This window comes from Mobula birostris, chromosome 23, assembly GCF_030028105.1.
Source record: "Mobula birostris isolate sMobBir1 chromosome 23, sMobBir1.hap1, whole genome shotgun sequence".
NCBI lineage: Eukaryota > Metazoa > Chordata > Chondrichthyes > Myliobatiformes > Myliobatidae > Mobula > Mobula birostris.
In genome coordinates this window covers 62,228,754-62,246,198 of record NC_092392.1, presented here as the reverse complement: position 1 = coordinate 62,246,198, position 17,445 = coordinate 62,228,754, and the positions used below count along the sequence as shown (strand labels likewise).

At 39.1% G+C, this 17,445-nt stretch overlaps 1 protein-coding gene across 13 annotated transcripts in view; it reads right to left on the bottom strand.

Annotated features, from left to right (window-relative positions):
- Positions 1-17,445, bottom strand: part of cfap54 (cilia and flagella associated protein 54) — a 482,407-nt gene that overhangs the window by 194,334 nt on the left and 270,628 nt on the right. For 12 of the 13 annotated variants that reach the window (XM_072241335.1, XM_072241340.1, XM_072241344.1 and 9 more), the window contains 3 exons: positions 12,765-12,965; positions 2,389-2,475; positions 1,710-1,829 (listed from right to left, as the gene is read on the bottom strand). In XM_072241335.1, the coding sequence (XP_072097436.1) occupies positions 1,710-1,829; positions 2,389-2,475; positions 12,765-12,965 (408 nt within the window). The remainder of the gene's footprint in view (positions 1-1,709; positions 1,830-2,388; positions 2,476-12,764; positions 12,966-17,445) is intronic. The other variant, XM_072241339.1, reaches the window with a different exon arrangement.

The following is a 17,445-nucleotide window of genomic DNA, read 5'->3' as shown; positions in this document are numbered from 1 at the left end:
TTTTAGAAAACCTAGCACATTTACAAACTTCATCCAGCGGTCGTAGAACATACGGATCCCTTCTTTGTAGAAGTGGCCCTCAGCAGGGGTGATTGATATGTTTGTGGCCTAAGGTCGAAGGAGATGAGTTATTAACTTCAAACTTTCTGCATTATCACTCAAAGAGTTGAACTGCACGTACACGTAATGAGAGCATCTTGGACCTCCAGGTGGTCCACAGCAGGGCTGATTGATAAGTTCGTGGCCAAAGCCAGAAGGAAATGAGTTGTACAGCTCTCGTTATATGCACGTTCAGTTCAACTCTTTGAGTGAAAATGCAGAAAGTTTGAAGTTAATAACTCATCTCCTTCTGCCTTAGGCCACAAACTTATCAATCACCCCTGCTGTGGACCACTTTCTGGAGGTCCAAGGCACTGACTTCTACAAAGAAGGGATCCGTATGCTCCACGACCACTGGACTAAGTGTGTAAATGTGCTAGGTTTTCTAAAATTGACTCTTTCTACCTTAGACCATGAACTTATCAATCACCCCTTATCAATCGCTGCTCTCTGAGAGATGATTCTCATGTGGCCATGGAAATAAAAGACAATCAGATATCTGGGTCTGAGTGTTCTTTTGAATTCCTTGACAATATCAATATTTGAGTCTGAATGTTATTTGATTTGCCCTGACAAGAAGATATTGTTGTCAATCCAAACTGACTGGGATTGACTGGGCAAGTGAGGAAATCAAGGATTGAGTTGCACAAAGAGATATTTTGCCACAGGCAGTTCTGGAGGCCAAGCCTTTATGTAAATTTAAGGCAGAGGTTGATAGATTCTTGATTGGTCAGGACGTGAAGGGATATGGGGAGAAGGCAGGAGACTGGGGCTGAGAGGAGAAATGGATCAGTCATGATGAAATGGAGCAGACTCAATGGGAGAGGACAGAATGTCCTTGGTGAGTGGGGTCTTTGATTATGCTGAATGCTTTACTGAGAACGTGAGAAGTATAGACAGAGCTCCTGGAATGGGGATGGAGGTCTGGTTTCTGAGAGGTGAAACGCTGAGCTGCTTCCACCACTCTCTGCAGTTTCTTGTGATCACGGGCAGAGCAGTTGCTATACCAAGCCATGATGCATCCAGATAGGATGCTTTCTGTGGTACATTTGGCAAAGGAAAGCCTAATTTCCAATGGTACTCTGCAAAAACATGGATATCAATCAACTTTTGTTTAAAAATTAGTGTGACATTAAAAAACAAAGATGTAATCCTTTAAAAATTAATACTTTTATAAAGAAATAACCCAGCTATTTCTCTCCAATTCCCCTACACAAATTTAAAACATTAACAAACCTTTCAGAAGGTCATTCCCCCACCATCTTAATTGAAAGGTACTTCCTGTGATTTTGAATATTATCCGATTCAAATTCAGATTTATTTATTATAGTTCATTGAAACATACAGTGAAATGTGTTGTTTGCATTAACAACCAACACAACCTTTTTGTATTCAGCACATTGCCCACAATGGAACAGGGAAAAGACTTTCAACTTTCTTAAGGAGTTCCTTTTCTTTTGATTTTAGCCTCCAATCACATTGAGCAAACATAAACCTACCCCTAACACTAACTGCAGGTTGGAATGTTACCTCAAGGGGTGGATCCAAATAAAAAATACATAGAAATGCGAAAATGAACATGAGAAAATGGATATAAAATTGGGTCATACCTTAGGTTCTGAGGGTCTGAAACCACCCAAGAGGAAATGTGGAATCTTTTCACCATTAATCAAGACATGATGTTCAGCAAAAGCTTCTGCAAAAAGCCCTAAGTCTGCCAAAGCTCTCATCTGTTTAAAGTGGTTAAAACAAAAGAAGTTCACTGCATTGAATAAATGACTGTACAATATAGCTAAACTGAAGCAAGTTCCAATTCACAATGTTTCAGAATGGAGAAGAACTATCCTCTCTGTAAACTATCAAAATTAATCATCTACAATTGTTGTGATAGGGAACATGAATGATCCAATTAGGATTATTGAACAAATAATGAAAAACATTTACTTTTCTTCTATTTTATGTGTCAATTTGTTGTATAATAAATGAAGAAAGCATTATATAAATATTTCACTGTCATTCATGATTGCTGAAAACTGAGAAAAGAAAACAATAATTTACCAGCAAATTGTTATATATTTACTGATTAATATTTTTCCCTGTACATCATAACTTGTCCAACCATACATATGAAATTGTAGATATTCTGTCATCCAGTTATTCTACACTCATTTGGTTTCTATAATATAATCTGAAAACCTAAAGAAACTAACCCTGCTTCTATGAGAGCTTTATATTTACACTTCTAAACAATCTCAGAAAATACATGCATTGATGCCAATGCTCTGTTACCTTCAATATTCTTGCTTCAACACACTTCTGCACATCATGACAGATTGAACTAACAAAGTACTGGTACAGTGTGAACAGAGGTAAGGCCTGTCACATAAAATAGAGATACATGATTAAAAGAAGCTTCCCAAGCCGGACCAGCCATAAGTCATTTTGTACATGATTGCTAGTTATCAAAAGTTGCTTCAACCTATTGTATCCTCTGCTAGTCAAATCATTCTTCCTGAACTCTGATATTTGTTCAGAATTTTTTCAAAGATTCCTCATTTCCCAGCTTTCTGTCAAAACCTTAATCTGTCTTAATTTACTACCATAGACTAACCTGCTGTTTGTTTTGGGAATTAGTTCATTTTATTTATTTTAGACATGCACCTTTAGTTATCTACTTAGAATTACAAACAACAAAGGTTATTGCTTACTCCATGTGGACAGAAAATCAAACAAAATAAATCAAATCATATTTACAGCCCAACACATCAGGCATTTTACTTTTCAACCTTACAGTGGATTATACTGTACTTAAGGCTCCCAGAATTTTGTTGGTGTTGCTTGTAAATTTCAGTATCAATGGTACATGACATGTTCTCACTTAATATTTTCTCTAGACTAACTTTCCTGCCAGAATCTCCGGAGCTGGTGAACTAACTGTGGCAATACACTGCTACAATGAAGGCAACTATTTGCGCACCACATTGTTCATTTAAGATAGGATTTATTGGGCTTCTATTTGGAATTGCCTGTTCATGACTTGGCCTTTGTTCTTCCCTCTGTTTGCTTTATCTGAAGTTCACTCTGCAGCCAGGGCAAAGTTACCATAAGCACACCTCTCATCACTTCCCACTGAACCAACACATCAGAAATCATAGGTTCTTGATTAAACCCATAAGTATTGGCAACCCATATCATAGACAAAACATAATAAAACTTCACTGACTCTCATAAAAAATCTGTTAACATTATCAAGAATAAAATTAAACTGTAATATTATTTTACCTTTTATTCATTTTATTAATTTATGAACCACTTTAGCCATATTTCCTCCTCTTTAGTTCTTTAGTATTGAGAAAGTACATGAAACCTGGATATATTACTGCACAAAATATCCAACACATGTTTTACTTCATAAAATTTTAGTTCAGTTTAGAGTTTTTTGTACCACCCTCCTATTCAACCTTGGTTATAGTTGGCTCTCTTCTGCTCCAGTTTAGCTTATATAGATATTGAAGCATTTAGGCAACTGAGCCAAATAGTATCAGGAGAGGCAGAATTTATTGTTGTGATAGTGCCTTCATATTTCGAACTGGGCATCCAAATCCAAGTTCTATTTTAGGTGATCATAGTTGCCCACTCTAATGTTTAAAAATTTTCCTTTGCACATCAATTATCTGCATTTCCCTTCACATAAATTCAGTTGCCTATGAACATCTGGAAGATCAAAGCCAAGAACCTTCTCCACTGGATTTATAATATAATGCTTGGGATTTTTTGTGAACTCCATTTGTTTATGAACCATTAGGTTTGCAGACATCCCACCTCTCTCGGAAGTTCCGGGAGTCTCCCGCATATTGATAGTGGCTCCCAGACGCCCGGAAATTATGTACAATATCTCGGAAATCGATTTTTTTGAGAAAGGGAGAGAGAGGGAGAGCGTGCATCCTGCTTGGTCTCTCTTCATGCTAAGAGTGGTCCCCAACCACCGGGCCACGAGGAAACAATATGATTTGGTGATATGAGTCAGCTGCACCTTTCACCATTCCCTGTCACGCCCACTATTGAACTTGAACGCACGCGAAGTCATTACGCATACGTCATCCATGTCAGCGCAGGAAGATCAACTCCTCAAGCTTGCAAATGATGACGGGCTGAAAAGTATGTTTGACGTAACATCTCTGCCAGCATTCTGGATCAAAGTCAAGGCTGAATATCCTGAGATAGCCACGGAAGCACTGAAAAAGTTGCTTCCATTTCCAACATATCTCTGCGAAGCGGGGTTTTCTGCAATGAATGCAACGAAAACAAAATTGTGGAATAGACTGGACATAAGGAACCTCCTTCGAGTATCGCTGTCTCCCATCACCCCTCAATGGCACCGTCTTGTTGCAGGGAAACAAACTCAGGGCTCCTACTGATTCAGCGATATTGGTGTGTTGCAATGATTTTATATGTTCATACGAGAAAAATATGCGCTGTATGTTTGATATCCAAACTTTAAAATGTTATGATGCAATTGACTTATAATTGACTTATCACTATATTCATACAAGGAAAATATGCGCTGTGTGTTTAAAATTAAATTTGTTAGATAAACCCTTTTAGAAACGAAATTGAGTGTATTAGCCACCTATAAGTGACTTATAGTTGACTTATCACCTATATTCCGGTTGTGATTAACACCACCCCCCCACCCCTGGTCGGCCGGTTCGCAAGAATATTGTCAATATTAAACGGTCCGCGGTGCGAAAAAAAGGTTGGGGACCCCGTTAAGTAGACCTATCAGTTTTCTCTGTGGGCGGGCTTTACAGTCGACCTCAAAAATAATGACAGTGTTGCTCGCTGCACTGTTTGCAACAGTGTCTTTTCTATTGTCCATGGTGAGTTAAAATGTAAAAAACATGTTGAAGTGAGTTTAACAGGTGTCATTCGTTATTTAAACTAGCTGGCTGGCTGCTAAGGAGCTACGCTGTTGATGTCCTACGTGATGAGGCCAAACTCCCTGTAGACTTGCTTAAAAGTTGTAATAGAATAAACATGATAATATAAGTACATATTTTAATGTCACATTTTCTGCATATACCCAACTTGGTGTACAGATTAGACAAAATCACTAAACAAAGTATTACATACACCCTTGGAGGTCGACTGGGGGTGGGGTGGGGGGTGGTCAGATATAGGGTGGCGGGGGTGCTACCTCCCTGAAATGAGTCTTTGCAGGGTGCGGAGTAATGTTGTTGAAGGCTAAATGTGTGGGTCCAGAAGGACATGCATGAACTTACTCAAAAGGAAGTGTCAATGTTAAGATTCTAAACACTAGAGATTCTGCAGATGCTGGAAATCCAGAAAAACAAACATAAAATGTTGGAGGGACTCAGCAGGTACAGAAACATCTCTGGAGAAGAGTAAACAGTCGATGTTTTGGGCCAAGACCCTTTATCAGGACTCTGATCTTTATCAGTGCTGATGAAGGGCCTCAACCCAAAATATTGACTGTTTATTCCTCTTTTTTCTTTCTCTGGGGATGCATTCCGGCTTATTCTCTCTTTCTGCCGGATTTCTATCTTTTGGGATGGTGGGAGGATTGGGGGTAGTTGTGTATTATGGGGTTATTGCGGGATTATTGTTTTCAGTTTTTTTACATACATCTTGTATTTTTTCCCATTATTGAGTTCCGGAGAATGCATGTTTTCTATATGGTTATACTCATCACCGCCATCTTTGATTAGTAGCCCGCCATGGTACGCGTGTATTTTCATGTTAAAAACAATATTCTACGGTAGTTAAACGGATAAACGTTATTAGTTGCAACGTATGTGGCTGGAATCACCCTATTAAGAAGACCTTTAGAATTATTAATCAATTCCAGCCCGATATAATTTTTGTTCAAGAAATGCATATCAGAACGGGCGATCAAAATAGATTTTTTAAAACATGGAAGGGCCTTCAACTTCATGCTACTTGTCAAAATAAAACAAAGGGAGTATCTATTTTTATTAAATCTAATATTTCATTTATCCAAGAAGACATCGTCTCAGATATCAATGGTAGATTTTTAATCGTTAAAGGAACAACTTGTAATAGAAAAATTGTCCTGTTGTTTCGGATCATGCACCTTTAAGCTTAATTTTTGAATTGAATGATGTTAATAATGTAAACTTGCCTTGGCATTTTCCAGAAAATTTATTACAAAGTTTGGACTTTGTCAAATTTATAGAGACCCAGATAAAAGATTTTTTTCTTTTTAATAATACGGGAGATGTGTCGAAATTGGTTATATGGGATACATTTAAAGCATATTTGCGAGGTCCTATTTGGCTAAGCTTAAGAAACAGACAAAAATAGAGTTAGATAGGACTTCAAGACAAATTAAAAGACTTGGATAACACTTATGCACTTTCTCCTAATATTGATTTATTTAAACAAAGGGTTGAACTTCAATCACAATATAATTTACTATAAACTTATCCTATTGAAAGAAATTTGCTTAAATTAAAAAGTCAATTTTATGTGTTTGGAGATAAAAGTAATAAGCTATTAGCATCCCGATCAAAGGCAGCTGGAGCTAAAAGACAAATTTTAAAAATTCGTAAGGAAGATGGTAGTTTAGCTTGTAATTATGAAGACATTAATAAAAATTTTCAAGACTTCTACAGTGAACTCTATAAATCTCAGTTTCCAGCTGATCCTTCTAAAATGAATGCCTTTTTACAAAAGATTGATTTTCCTAGAATATCTGTTGAAGATCAACAAACTCTTGATACTCCTTTTACTGAAAAAGAAATTCAGAAAGCTATTCTTTCAATGTAATCTGGTAAAGTTCCTGGATTGGATGGTTTTTCTGTAGGATTTTATAAAAAAATTGAAGAATTGCTTACTCCTTATATGTTAAAGATTCTTTTTTGTTAGGAGAGTTACCTTCCACATTTTATGAAGCTTCTATTTCTTTAATTCTTAAGAAAGATAAAGACCCTACTGATTGCGCTTCATATAGACCTATCTCATTATTAAATGTGGATGCTAAAATTCTTTCAAAAGTAATGGCTAATCGACTGGAGAATATTCTAGCTAAAATTATCTCTCAGGACCAAACAGGTTTTATAAAAGGCCACTATTCCTTTTCTAATACTCGGAGACTGTTAAATGTTATATACTCATCCCTTTTGAAGACTCCCCAATGTGTTGTTTTTCTTGATGCTAAAAAGGCATTTGATAGAGTTGAATGGAAATATTAACGTTTTAGAGAAATTTAACTTCGGTACCAATTTTAATAAGTGGATTAGAATGATATATAAAAACCCTATTGCCATTGTTATCACTAATAATTGCAGATCCCCTTTTTTTCGACTTTCGCGGGGTACAAGACAAGGATGTCCGTTAAGTCCTTTGTTATTTAATTTAGTGTTGGGACCTTTGGCTATTGCACTTCGTGAAGCTAAGGATATTCAAGGAATTTCCATAAATGGAACTATTCATAAGATCTGCCTTTATGCTGATGATCTCTTAGTTTATGTTTCGAATCCTGAAGAATCCATTCCTAGTTTATTGAAATTATTAAATGAATTTGGAAAGTTTTCAGGATATAAATTAAACCTGCATAAAAGTGAATTATTTCCTCTAAATGATTCTGCTTCTATATATGAATAACTAAAAATTATGGAGACCTTTATAGAGCTAATTTAGTTCCCTTAGTGGATTTTATGAAGCAATTATTTTCTAGATGGTATCCACTTACACTTTCATTAGTCAGTCGAAGTCATAAAATGATATTCATAAAATCATGATGATTTGACCAAAATTCTTATATGTATTTCAAAGTATTCCTTTTTTTAACTAAGAAGTTTTTAGATCAGGTTCATTCTATTATTTCATCTTTTGTTTGGAATAATAAAAGACCAAGAATTGGAAAACATAATTTACAAAAATTAAAAAAGGATGGAGGTCTTGCTCTGCCTAATTTAAGAATGTATTATTGGGCAGTTAATATACGTTATGCATGTTCTTGGTTATATTGGACTGATAAAAATGAACGACCACCATGGGTTGATCTGGAATTGAAAGCTGTGAAACAATTTTACTTAACTTCAGTATTAGAAGCCTCTTTACCTGTACAACTAGCCAAAATTTCTAATCTAAATTTATATCCTCTGATTAAGCAGTCATTACGAATTTGGTATCAGTTTCATAATTATTTTAATCTTAAAAAATTTAACCTTCTTAGTTTAATTTATCGAAACTATTTATTTAAACCTTCACTTAGTGATCCTACCTCTTCTCTTTGGACGAATAAAGGAATTGATTCCTTCATCGATCCATTTCAAGATGGCCGATAGATGTCCTTTGAGAAATTAGTAATTAAATATTCTCTCTCATACTCACACTTCTTGCAATATCTTCAGGTCAGACATTTCTTACAAGAATATTTAAGTAACTTTCCATATATACAAGATTCTGACCTGTTAGACATTATTTTAAAAATGAACCCTTTAGTGAAAGGTTTCATTGGGAAAATTTATAATTTACTATTATAACAGAATAATTATCCTTTACTTAAGATTAAGCAAGTTTGGGAAAGAGAGCTTAACATGACCTTGATAACAGAGGATTGGTTGCGAGTTCTGAAGTCGGTTAACTCTTCTTCGATTTGTGCCAGTCACTCTCTAATTCAATTTAAAATTGTACATTGTTATTATTTGACAAAGGAGAGACTGTCTAAAATATTTCCTAATGTTAACAGTCAGTGTGATAGATGTAAAACTGAGACAGCTACATTGACATATGCGTTTTGGTCGTGTTCTGTTTTGAAACAGTTTTGGAAATCTATTTTTTCTACAATTTCTAAAGCTTTAAAAATTAATTTACAACCTAATAAATTGACAGTTTTGTTCGGTATAATCCCTCAATATATTCACGGTATTTCTATATCAGACCAACATGTAATTGCATTTGTCACATTACTGGCCAAAAAGGCTATTTTATTAAAATGGAAAGATGCTTCTGCTCCCACTTTGATACAATGGTTCTCTCAGGTGATGTTATGTCTTAGTTTGGAGAAAATCAGAAGTCGAACTTTTGATCCTTGATTTGACTTTGAGAAAAGCTGGGGGTCTTTTGCCCGCTACTATCATTTGATTTGTTAATTAAGATGGTCCCCTTCTGATTCTTGAGTAAATGGATTCGGTTAGTGGATTGATGTCTTTCTTTTATGGAAGCTTGTATGGCGTATAGCTCTGCGTTTGTGCTCCAAATGGGGTTTTCTTCGTGTTTTTTTTATTAGTAGGGTTTTTTTGTTTTAGTTAGTAGGGGTTCTTTTTTCCTTCTGTCTTTTTTCCAAAAAAAAAGCTTTAACATTTTGTTTTTTCTTATTGTTATTGATAAATTGTTTAGCTTGCTTGATAGTTTAACTCTTATTGTACATATTGATATGTCGATTTGATTACTTTAATGTATTTTTTGTTGATTTTCAATAATAATTAATAAAAAGATTTAAAAATGAAATGAAGTGAAGTCTCCAAGAAGAACGACCTCATCTTCCTTGGGAATATCTGACAGTATGCAGTCTAGGTCAACATAGAATGTCTCCTTAACATCTTCGGGTGAGTCCAGGTTGGAGCGTAGGCACTCACAGCTGTAGCCATTTGATTGTTAGCAAGTTGAAGGCACATGGTCATGAGGTGATCATTGATGCCAACTGGCAATTTGGAGAGGTGACTGATGATGATGTTCTTTATGCTGAATCCAACTCTAGTGGATTCTGGGTTCATCTGCTTATTTCTCCTTCCAGAAAAAAGTGTATCCACCCTTCTCCTTCTTTAATTGTCCTTCCTCGGTCAACCACTTTTCAGAAAGAGTAGCAAGGTCAATTTGGAATCTTCTCAGCTCCCTTGAGATGATATCAGTATTTCTTTCACTGGTTTCACTGTCTGCAAGTATCCACACATTCCAGGCTCCAAAATTCATATGCTTTTGTTTCAGACCACAGTTTGGTTATCTCACTGGTCACGGTAATTCAGTCAGGAGTGAGGAGGCAAACTATTTTTAGGGCACCTTTTCTAGCCCTCTTCCCCATGTGGGGTGAGCAGAACGAGCAGAACGAGTCCTAAATAGGGCTATTCAGTCATGGGTGGAGGTGCCGACAAGTTCTATCTGCCTCAGTCCAGGAGCAAGACGACTGTAACTAACACCCATTGCCTATGTGCCAGCTCCCAGACTTCACTGTCCTGCTCCTGTCACCATTTCCTGATCGCCACAGGGTTTTACCCAAACTCTGTTTGCTGTTTTCACTGCAACCATTCTTCACCTCACAGGCCAAGACCTCCTACAAGGAGTCCAAATTCTGTATAGGCCAGATGGGGGGGCTCTTTAACCTTAATAGGTTCAAGGCAAAGAGTAAGGTATCAATTGCTTCCATCATGGAGCTCCAAATTACAGAAGACAATGCCATCGTAGCTCATTCTGAGGAGGATCTGCAATGCATAATGGATGCTTTTGCCAGAGCATACAATCTCCAGGGACTTAATCTAAACATCAAGAAAACCCAAGTCCTGCACTGACCTTATCCAGATCAAGCTCCTATACCTCCAACCATCCAAGTTGACAACATCCCTCTGGAGATCCCTTTTTCTTCAAGAGTCAACATTCACCTTGAAATAAATTGCAGAACAGGATGTGCAAGTGGAGCTTTTGCCAGGCTGAGAAAAGGGGTTTTTGAAGATCGGGATATCAAGACCAACACTAAGCTTCTGGTCTATAAAGCTATAGTCCTCCTCTCCTTACTATATGGAGCGGAGTCATGGACAACATAAAGCAGGCACATAATATACCTAGAAACTTACCATCAAAGCTGCCTTTGAAAGATTCTGAGAGTTAGCTGGAAAGACAGGCATAATAACTCCAGCATCCTGGAGGAAGCTAACATTAACTCCATAGCCACAACCGTAGCTCAACACAAGTTGTGATGGGTCGGCCACATCATCCATATGTCTGACTCCTGCCTAGGATAGGAAAGGCCAACCAGCTACATCCACCACCACCTCAATGACCTACATCTGCCAACACTGCAATAGGACTTGTGCATCATGGATCGGTCATGTCAAGACCAGATCAACCACCAGGAGAAGAATCATATTTCAAATATGAGTGATTGCTGAAGATGATGATAAGATCGTCAGAGGATACAGTACGATATAGGTCAATTCCAGATATAAGCAGAGAAATGGTAGATGGAGTTTCATCTGGCTGATTGTGAGATGTTGCACTTTGTAAAGGGAAAGTACTGTTAATGCAAGACCCTCGACAGTGTCAATGTATAGAGGGATCTTGGGATCCAAGTTCATAGCCACACAGGTTGATATTCACCCAGGCATTCAATTCTGGTCATCATGTGATAGGAAGAATGCGGAGGCTTTGGTGAAGGTACAGAAGAAGTTTACTTTCTTGGAATAGAAGGCATGTGTTATAAAGAGAGATTGGACAAACTGGGTTGTTTTCTCTGGAGTATTGTAGTTGAGGGGAGAGCTGATAGAAGTTTAAAAGATTATGGGAGGTATAGATAGGATAAATAGCCAGCATCTTTTCTCCTAAGTTCAAGATGGTTATTACTAGAGGGTACACACTTAAGCTGAGAGGGGTTAAGATTTTTTTACACATAAAATGCTGAATGTGCTGCCGGGGTGGTGGTGGACGCAGATATGACAGAGGGATTTATAAGGCTCTTAGACAGGCATATGAATGTGCTGAGATGAAGGGGATATGGACATGTCTCGGCAGAAGATTTAACTAGTTTGGCACAACATTGCGAGCCAAAGGACCGATTCCTGTACTGTACTGTCTGTCTTCAATGTTCAATAACTGAAAGAGAACCACAACCTGAGTGAAGATCAAATATAGGGAAGGAAGCCGAGTAGTTAATAGTGTGATTTAGGGAGCAGGAGATGTGTCTTATGGCCAAGATAAGCTAGGGGACAACAGTACAGAAGATGGGAAATGTTTGAATTCAAAGCTTGGAGTTGGGGAGGGGTGCACTATGAAAATGTTAGCACATTGGGCTGGGGCAGGGCTCCCAAACTTTTTTATGCCATGGACCCTTACCATTAACCAAGGCGTCCATAGACCCCAGGTTGGGAACCCCTTGGTGAAGGAAATGCCAGATGTCAATTAATGGAAGTATCTTAAGGTCAAAATAAATACATGAACTCTTTTCATATTTTGTGGGAGACATTCTGGAGGTGGTGGTTTCGGGGGGTGTTTAAGAAGATGGTTTGCACTGTGGAAAAGAAAATCAAAAGGTCATCTTTATATTCCTAGACGACCTTAAAAAGCTGGAATAGACAGAAAGACCTAAAAGTACTATGAAGTCCAGCCAGATTTGATTAATAAACATGTCGCCCACAAAAGATATTCAGATCTACAGCCTTTGGAGTTAAAAGATATATAGTGTTTTCAAACACAACACTGCCTTTATGAAAATGACAAAGAAATATATAATCATTGAAGTTAATACATTTTTGTGATTTTAAAAAAAAAACATACAACATAAAAATAAAAAAATCAAATTCTTTATTTTGTACGATGTTTAGTTGTCAATCTGACTCAATGAAAAGATTTCATACAGTTAAAAATAAAACAGGAGCTTTGCATATTATGACTTTTTGTAATTTTCTTACCAATAGGTTTTGCCTTGCCGCATGTAGTTCATGGAGCAAAAAGTTCAGACTTCCCACCACTGTCCGTATATCAGCTCTGAACCGGTCTGAGAAAAGGTCAACCCCAGGAATGAGTTCAAGAACATCACAGTCAAATCCTATTTCATATGATGCATATTCACGGTCAGTTCTTGGGTGTGGAAAAGAGGCCCTGAACAGTCCCTAAAGGACAAAAAGAGAGTATGTTTTGTTTAAAAGTTACTGATCTCATTTTACAATACTTACTGTCTGCATTCAATTTCCAGATTGCAGAACCATCCAGAGTGACCGGAGATCCTTTTGAACTTATAGTCATAGAGAAGTACAGCACAGAAACAGGCCATTCAGACCATCTAGTCCATGCCAAAACCATTTAAACTGCCTACTCCCATCGAACTGCACTAGAACCATATCCGTCCATATCCCTACTATCCATATACCTAACCAACACACATAAAAGTTGCTGGTGAACTCAGCAGGCCAGGCAGCATCACTAGGAAGAGGTACATTTGACGTTTCGGGCTGAGACCCTTCGTCACGACTAACTGAAAGAAGAGCTAGTAAGAGATTTGAAAGTGGGAGGGGGAGGGGGGATCCAAAAATGATAGGAGAAGACAGGAGGGGGAGGGATGGAGCCAAGAGCTGGACAGTTGATTGGCGAAAGGGATATGAGAGGATCATGGGACAGGAGGCCTAGGGAGAAAGAAAAGGGGGAGGGGGGAAGCCCAGAGGATGAGTAAGGGGCATAGTGAGAGGGACAGAGGGAGTAAAAGGAGAGAGAGAAAAAGAATGTGTGTATATAAGTAAATAAATAACGGATGGGGTACGAGGGGGAGGAAGGCATTAGCGGAAGTTTGAGAAATCACTGTTCATGCCATCAGGTTGGAGGCTATCCAGACGGAATATAAGGTGTTGTTCCTCCAACCTGAGTGTGGCTTCATCTTTACAGTAGAGGAGGCCGTGGATAGACATATCAGAATGGGAATGGGACGTGGAATTAAAATGTGTGGCCACTGGGAGATCCTGCTTTCTCTGGCGGACAGAGCATAGGTGTTCAGCAAAATGATCTCCCAGTCTGCGTCGGGTCTCGCCAATATATAGAAGGCCGCATTGGGAGCACCCGATGCAGTATATCACCCCAGCCAACTCACAGGTGAAGTGTCGCCTCGCCTGGAAGGACTGTCTGGGGCCCTGAATGGTAGTGAGGGAGGAAGTGTAAGGGCATGTGTAGCACTTATTCCGCTTTAGTGAGGGAGGAAGTGTAAGGGCATGTATAGTGAGGGAGGTAGTGTAAGGTCATCTGTGAGTCGGCTGGGGTGATATACTACGTCCGGTGCTCCCAATGCGGCCTTCTATATATTGGCGAGACCCGACGCAGACTAGGAGATCGTTTCGCTGAACATGTATGCTCTGTCCACCAGAGAAAGCAGGATCTCCCAGTGGCCACACATTTTAATTCCACGTCCCATTTCCCATTCTGATATGTCTATCCACGGCCTCCTCTACTGTAAAAATGAAGCCACACTCAGGTTGGAGGAACAACACCTTATATTCCGTCTGGATAGCCTCCAACCTGATGGCATGAACATTGACTTCTCAAACTTCCACTAAAGCCCCACCTCTCCCTCGTACCCCATCCGTTATTTATTTATTTATATACAAATATTCTTTCTCTCTCTCTCCTTTTTCTCCCTCTGTCCCTCTCACTATACCCCTTACTCATCCTCTGGGCTTCCCCTCCTCCCCCTTTTCTGTCTCCCGAGGCCTCCTGTGCCATGATCCTCTCATATCCCTTTTGCCAATCAACTGTCCAGCTCTTGGCTCCATCCCTCCCCCTCCTGTCTTCTCCTATCATTTTGGATCTCCCTCTCCCCCTCCCACTTTCAAACCTCTTACTAGCTCTTCTTTCAGTTAGTCCTGACGAAGGGTCTCGGCCCGAAACGTCGACTGTACCTCTTCCTAGAGATGCTGCCTGGCCTGCTGCGTTCACCAACAACTTTTTTGTGTGTTGCTTGAAATTCCAGCATCTGCAGATTTCCTCGTACGTACCTAACCAAACTTACCTTAAACATTGAAATCCAGCTCGCATGCACCACTTGTGCTGGTAGCTCATTCCACACTCTCATGACCCTCTGAGTGAAAAAGTTTCCTATCATGTTTCCCTCAAACCTCACTTTTCATCCTTAGACCAAGTGGGGTTGTAGTCTCACCCAACCTCACAGGAAAACACCTGTCTGCATTTATCCTATCTACAACCCTCATAATTTTGTACACCTCTATCAAATCTACTCTTAATCTTCTATGTTCTAAAGAATATAGAACATATTCTTTAGACCTAACCTATTCAATTTTTGCTTTGAACTCAGTTCCTCCAGACCTGGCAAAATCCTTGTAAATGATCTCTGCACTCTTTCAACCTTGTTTACATCTTTCCTGTGTATGGGTAACCAAAACAAAACAAACACAATACTCCAAATTAGGTCTCACCAACATCTTATACAACTTCAACATAACATCCCATATTCTGTACTCAATACATTGATTTATGAAAGATAAGGTGCCAAAAGCTTTCTTTACGGCCCTATCTACCTGTGACACCACTTTCAATGAAATATGGACATGTATTCCCAGATCCCTTTGTTCTACTATACTCCTCAATGCCCAGCCATTCATTGTGTAAGACCTACACTGGTTGATCCTACCAAAGTGCAAAACCTCACATTTGTCTGCCATTTTTCATCCTATTTTTCCAGCTGATGCAGATCCCTCTGCAAGCCACAATAGCCTTCCTCACTGTCCACTACACTCCCAATCTTGGTGTCATCCACAAATTTGTTGATCCAGTTAACCACATTATCATCATTGATATAATGACAAACAATAAAGGAACCAGCATGGATCCCTGTGGCACACCACTAGTCACAGGCCTCCAGTCAGACAGACAACTCTCTACTACCACTCTGCAGCTTCTCCCACAAAGCCAATGTTTAATCCAATCTACCACCTCATCCTGTATACTGAATGACTGAACCTTCTTGACCAGTGCTGAAAGAGAAGGAGAGAGGAATATGTCTCTCAAGATTCAAGATTCAAGATTGTGTAGTGGCAGAATCTGGATGGAAACTGCAAAGGATGATCGATTGAATGTGGAGACTGAAGGAGTGAAAGGTAAGGTTCTTGCTCTACTTAGGAAGAGAAGGGGCAAGAGCAAAGGTAAGGAAAATATACATGATGCGACTATTGACTCTGTCCTTAGTTAAGGAAGACACCTGCACAGAATATGTCATTATCAGAGCAAATATGAAGGAGATGGAGGAACAGGGAGATGGATTCATGAACTTACAGGAGGCAGGATGGGAGGAAGTGTGATTAAGGCAGCTGTCAGTGTCTCCAATGATGTTGGCGATTAGCCTACCCCCTGACATGGAGGGTTCCTTTGATTTGCTAGTCTTACCTTCCACTTTCATAAACATACATTGGGTTGAATTCTCACTATTTCGCTTTTGAATAAATCTCTCTGACCACGCATAGACTTCGCTGCAAGCTGTTCATGCAGCACAATTCCTATTTCCTTGTTCTATCATATTGAAATCAGTCTTCCTCCATTTCAGGAGCTTAATTTCCGGTCTATATCCATCTTTCTCTATAACGACTTTCCAATCCACAGTTTGCCATCTCAAGGTACCACTGATGCTACAACCACTTGCCAATTACAATCCCAAAGGTTGTTTAGTACAACTCAAATGGAACTATTTATGGTCTATTTCATAAAACGCTTCTGGATGTAGGATAAAAACTCACCCTCATTTCATACCTAGGCAATTGTGGAACCACTATTACACCAATATTTTCACATTTTTGTGATGTGCCTACACATCAGAATCAGAACCAGGTTTCATGAAATTTGTTAACTTAGCAGCAGCAGTATGGCATGATAATATAGCAAAAATAAGTAAATCAAATACAGTAAGTATATATCTGTACATCAAATAGTTCAATTAAAAACAGTGCAAAAACAGAAGTAATAAAAATGTGAGGTAGTGTTATTGGGAATCAGAAGGCAGAGGGGAAGAAGCTGTTGAGTGTCTGCCTGTGGGCTTCAGTACCTCCTTCCTGACAGTAACAATGGGAACACACATAAAAGTTGCTGGTGAACGCAGCAGGCCAGGCAGCATCTCTAGGAAGAGGTGCAGTCGACGTTTCAGGCCAAGACCCTTCGTCAGGACTAACTGAAGGAAGAGTGAGTAAGGGATTTGAAAGTTGGAGGGGGAGGGGGAGATCCAAAATGATAGGAGAAGACAGGAGGGGATCCTCTCGTATCCCTTTTGCCTATCACCTGTCCAGCTCTTGGCTCCATCCCTCCCCCTCCTGTCTTCTCCTATCATTTTTGATCTCCCCCTCCCCCTCCAACTTTCAAATCCCTTACTCACTCTTCCTTCAGTTAGTCCTGACGAAGGGTCTCGGCCTGAAACGTCGACTGTACCTCTTCCTAGAGATGCTGCCTGGCCTGCTGCGTTCACCAGCAACTTTTATGTGTGTTGCTTGAATTTCCAGCATCTGCAGAATTCCTGTTGTTTGAGTAACAATGGGAAGAGGGCATGGGCATATCCTGGATTATGGTGATCTTTAATAATGAACGCCACCTTTCTGAGGCACCGCTCCT